Consider the following 5,087-nt stretch of genomic DNA (forward strand, 5'->3'; position numbering starts at 1 on the left):
TTACAGTAGCCTATTCACCAGAAGTGGTTGTCTTGCATATGGTGTTGTTGCTTGATGCAAATGATGCAGCTTGTGTGCAGGCCAACACAGTTCTTTCGACGTAATGTAATTTGCCAGTCAAATGAGTATTCACCTACAAGTGAAAATACATAAGGGAATGTCGTGGTAATAATAGTCTGCCTACCCTATCAACAAAATCGATCACGTTGATATAATTTGCAACATTTAGACAAACCTAGTCAGTCACATACGGCATTCTGAACAGAAACAGAAACATCATTATTCTAAGAGTATTTGATAGTCACTCTAAAATTGAGGTTGTGTAAAATCAAAGTTTCATTCCAGTCAAGAGAATGACATTCAAATGCTATGAAAAGTGTGATGTATCTTCACTTCCCCTTGGCACTAAAAACTTTCCATTTGTTGGGCCAGTCAAGTGTCACACTGCCATCACAGAGATGACATGACTGGAGGTCTGTAATGGCTGTGAATGTGATGAGTATAGCCTGCAGCTGAAAAGAAAATGCATCCATCACCAAATGTTATTTATTTTACCTTTATTTAACTAGGCAAGTCAGTTAAGAACAAATTCTTATTTTCAGTGATGGCCTACCACAAAGGCATGCTGTCAATACTCAATCCTGCTCTCATCAATGTACATGCACACATCTTTCTTCTCAATATGGGTTAACTGCCTTGTTCAGGGGCAGAACAACAGATGTCAGCTCAGGGATTTGATCTTACAACATTTCGGTTAGTAGTCCAACACTCTAACCACTAGACCACCCCAAATAAGCACTTATGTTATTTATTGAATTATTCATGAATCAGTAGCCTATCACAAAGGCATGCTGTCAATACTCAATCCCGCTCTCATCAATGTACATGCACACAACTTTCTTCTCAATATGCATGTCACTCATTCTAATAATTATGCATAAAAGCAGTGGACTACATTTATAATTGTGTTTTTTGGCAGCATGGTAATTTTCTAGTACTTTCAAATGCTTAAGAACAAATACCAAAGAACCACCTGTACTTGGTTATAATGTATACTTTGTCATGCAGATATTAAAATACTGTATACATACGTAGTGGTGGAAGAAAATAGAACGGTTCATGTCCCCCTACAAATGAATTGTCTTTAGAGCAAACATTCATCATGTGAACGTGAAGCCATGCTCAGCAGGGAAGTATCAAATCCTCCATTGTGCTTTTGGGAAACTGTGAGCCTGAGGACTCTCCAGGATCACAGCATACAAGACAGGGATACCCCGCCCGGCCCACCTCATAATTTAAAGACTGGTTGCCTGTAGTAACTGAAGGGCTTCTTCATGGTGGGCTGCTTCCTGTTCTCTTTGGTGATGGGGATCAGCACCACGCCCACCACCAGCACCATCAGGCCAATGGATACCAGGGCCGGGCCCAGGATGTTGGTGGCCTTCCTGCAGTAGCCAGCAAAATACAGGCCACTCAGGATGAAGCCGCAGGCAAAGATGCTGCCCCCAGTGGACATGAGGTGGAATGGGAACCAGTAGATCTCACATGTGCTGCGGGCCGACTCGTTGGTCCAGAGGGACTCGCTGCGGGACAGGCTGAACACGGTGCTTTCTGTCTGGGGAGTGAGCTGCTCCTGGGACTGGGAGTGTAGGGTGCACTCCCCAAGGGGGATGTTCTCTGGTAGTCCAGGCATAGCCTTTAGCCTTACCCCTCCTCACCTGGGAGTCAGTGGAAGAAGGTGAAGGTTCAACAATGACCCATACATCCCTATCTCTTTCTGTCTATTTTCACCTGATGCTGGAATTTAGAGTGGAAATAATTATTACCTAAATGATAAGGGATCCAGGTTGGAATAGCTTCTACTCTAAACAATAATATGTATACTGGTGTCATATTTTCGAAGTCTGCATTTCACGTTAAATTCCTTGTTGTTTCAAATAAAAAGAATGTACCAGTGCATTAGAATACATCCATTAAGAGGAAATTGCCTCTTGTGCTTCTTGGACGCACCCTTATTTTATCTTGAATCTCTCCTCTGCGAGTTCAACATGAAGCCGATATCGTATCACCTCAGTGATACACATCAGTGTATCATATCACTTTCACTTAATACTTCAATGTCATGATAAAGGGGTGATATAATACGATACAACATATTGCAAATTCAAGTTTGCGTCTTACTTTCCAAGCTATAAATCGAGCACAGAGCATATTACCAACTTTTAGAATGTATTTGCTCTTGGCAAGTCTTGAGAAAATACAACGCAAGGCCAAAATCTAAAGAGATCAGATAAAGACCTACCTTTGAGATGCTGAGGAACTTGCTGCTTTGATGTTATCCCTGCGGTGGTAACAGTATCTCAGTGATCTTAGAGACCATTCCAAAAGACAGAGAAAAAAAATGAATAAAAAGCTTTGGGTGTGGATGTTTGTGGACTGCAAGCCCAGTGTGGCCAGCTGAATGCACTGCAGATAACCTCCAGAAAACAGTCCCCCTTCCCCTTATGGTCTCTCCACCTCCTCAACAGACCCTTCTGACTCCTATTCATGCTAGCCCTCACAGCATCTGCCATAGCTGGTATTAAATTAGTAGTGATGATGCTTCCTGCCTGGGCTAGGGGCTTGCCTTGCTGTCCCTAGAGAGATTTCATCCAGTCTCTCAAGTATTGAGTTGAACCTTCAGAATTCATGTGAAGATGCATGTCGTGGTTAGAGAAACCTCTTCCCCAGATCCACAGGGTAGTGTTTGTTGATCTGAATGTCTGAAAGCCTTTATAACTGACCAGAAGAGAGAGAGAGAGAGAGAGCGAAGAAATCAATGTACAGGAAGACTATTAGAGATGAGAGGGGAAAGCAGGGCAGGGCACTGGAAATGGCTGACATCACCCACCACTGTGACTTCTCAATACTTCTGTATGGAAATCAGCTAGTAGTTCTTATTTTATTATATTTAACCAGGAAAATACACTTGAGGTTAGAAACCTCTTTGGCAGCGGGGACCTGGCAAGAGGTCAGTAGGAAGTAGTCAGCGTGTACACTCAACACAAGAGCACAATACCAGCGGTAAACTGTGGCTATTGGGCCTTCAGTGGGGGAAAAAATCTTCCAAAACATTTCACCAAACAAAAAAATAAAGAAAAACACAGAGACAGCACCCACACTAATGTTACCAGCCACAACTACCACACTGCTTACACAACCTATGGTAGCCTAACGCCATCACTATGACACTATCACCAAAAACGACCACAGTGACACATAAAGGATATGAGTTTGACAGGCTTGTGATGCTGAAAGGACAGCGACTGTGTAGAAGAGCTCACTTTTTGTAAAACACATAGGCCAATAGAAAGACAGCAGTCACACACAGCATTATGTTAAAGAATATGCCAGTAAGTCCCAATCATGAGAATACAAAAACACAAACATTAGGCTAAGCAATTCCAAATCTAAGTGTTCAACCATTGCTTCCCATTGCAAACATCGTTATCATGTTCAGCACACAAAGTTACCAGTGATCTAAAGTTTAAATGCAAAAATGTTTCTTTATCAGCTCTTTAAACTCAGCAACCTCTTCTGCAATTGAATGGTATTTTGCAGCTCGTTCCAAGGCCAGGGAGCCTTGTAGGAAAATGAACATTTTCCACTTTCAGTCCTGGCCTTAGATACTGTGAAAGATAGTATCAGCTGAGAACAGGTTGGACACTATAAATTAGTTAGGAGCACAGATACTGTAAGTAGGCAATAGTCCAAGCATGGCTTTTTACACAAAGATGCACCAGTGCTTCAGACTTTTCATAGGAAAGGAGGGCCACTTCACCATGTCGTATAGATCACAGTGATGGGTGAGTGGTCATGCATTTGTTATAAATCTAAGCGCCCCGTGATACACAGTGTCCAGTATCTTAAGGGTGCTGGATGAGGCTTACATGTAAACAATATCCATATATTGGAGGATGTAAATACTTTTCAGGGAAAAAAGGATCAATAAAATATATAATCAGACTGGAGAAAGTGCCCTAAGACTCAGCAGATGCATCAAAAGGTGCGAAAATATCTGCTATATGTACTAATTTCTGTGTTGTTTTAATTAAAGGTACACTGTAAAGTGGTTTCCATGAATTTGACAGTAACTTACAGGAAGTTCGTGGCAAGTAAAATTCTGTATTTCATATTACCTGCTGTAATATAAATACGGTATCGAAGTACTGTGTAATGACACTGTACAATACTGTAAAGTGACTGTATTATAATGTAGAAAAGTCAATGCTGGCGTAATCAGAATGAATGAATGGATAACTGGAATACCTTGAGGGGAAGGGTTTGTATTTCAGAGTATTTTGGTTAGCTGCTAGGTAAAGTGTTTACACATTACAGCATATCAATTAATATTTGGTGTTTTATATAACTTGCACTTCTAGAGGCCTTATTAAGAAAGGCTTCCAAACTGGTTACGACTACAGTGCCAAATGGACCAAAATGATATGGCATTTAAGGTTTAAGACTCCAATCTGTCCCCTAAACATTTTAAGTTCATAGGGTATTATAACCACATACAAGTTATATTGGTACAGCATTCTCAGTCGTGGGTGCAACAAATATAGCCTCTTACAAGACCCGCCTCATAATATGTTAATGAGCCAGAAACAACAATACCGTGCACCCACCAGTGGTCAGAAGTTTTTTTTGCCTCTCTTAAGTACTGTATATTCTGTTGGGTGGAATTACAGTACCTTTTGAAATACAGCAACATTCCCACAATGCACCATAATTTACAGTATGATGCAGTCAAATGTTTCAGTTTTTTTTACTGTCAATAATAACAAAAATTACAGTATAAATTACAGTTTTCTGTTACAGTGTAGGTAATGTTATTTTCAATACTTGATCATTGTCTAAACTCCAACTCTTTGTAATGCACCCATATATAGCTAATAATTGACTTTAGTCAGGTTGTTGAGTCAATATACATTCTTTCCTTATTGGTGTTCCATTGAAGTGCCTGTTACAATCTCATGGCTTACAGTTAGTTTAGCTTGACACATTGTATGTTGACTTGGGAAAAAACTTGGTGACAGTTGGTGACG

At 40.6% G+C, this 5,087-nt stretch overlaps 1 protein-coding gene across 1 annotated transcript; it reads right to left on the reverse strand.

The window, feature by feature from the left end:
• Positions 1–545: 545 nt before the first annotated feature.
• Positions 546–2,560, reverse strand: LOC139422298 (phosphoinositide-interacting protein-like). Its single transcript, XM_071173489.1, has 2 exons — positions 2,303–2,560; positions 546–1,718 (listed from the first exon to the last, which is right to left on the reverse strand). The coding sequence occupies exon 2, from the start codon at positions 1,691–1,693 to the stop codon at positions 1,289–1,291; it is 405 nt and encodes a 134-aa protein (XP_071029590.1). The 5' UTR covers positions 1,694–1,718; positions 2,303–2,560; the 3' UTR covers positions 546–1,288.
• Between the last annotated feature and the right edge of the window lie 2,527 nt (positions 2,561–5,087).

This window comes from Oncorhynchus clarkii, chromosome 12 (genome assembly GCF_045791955.1).
Source record: "Oncorhynchus clarkii lewisi isolate Uvic-CL-2024 chromosome 12, UVic_Ocla_1.0, whole genome shotgun sequence".
Classification (NCBI taxonomy): domain Eukaryota; kingdom Metazoa; phylum Chordata; class Actinopteri; order Salmoniformes; family Salmonidae; genus Oncorhynchus; species Oncorhynchus clarkii.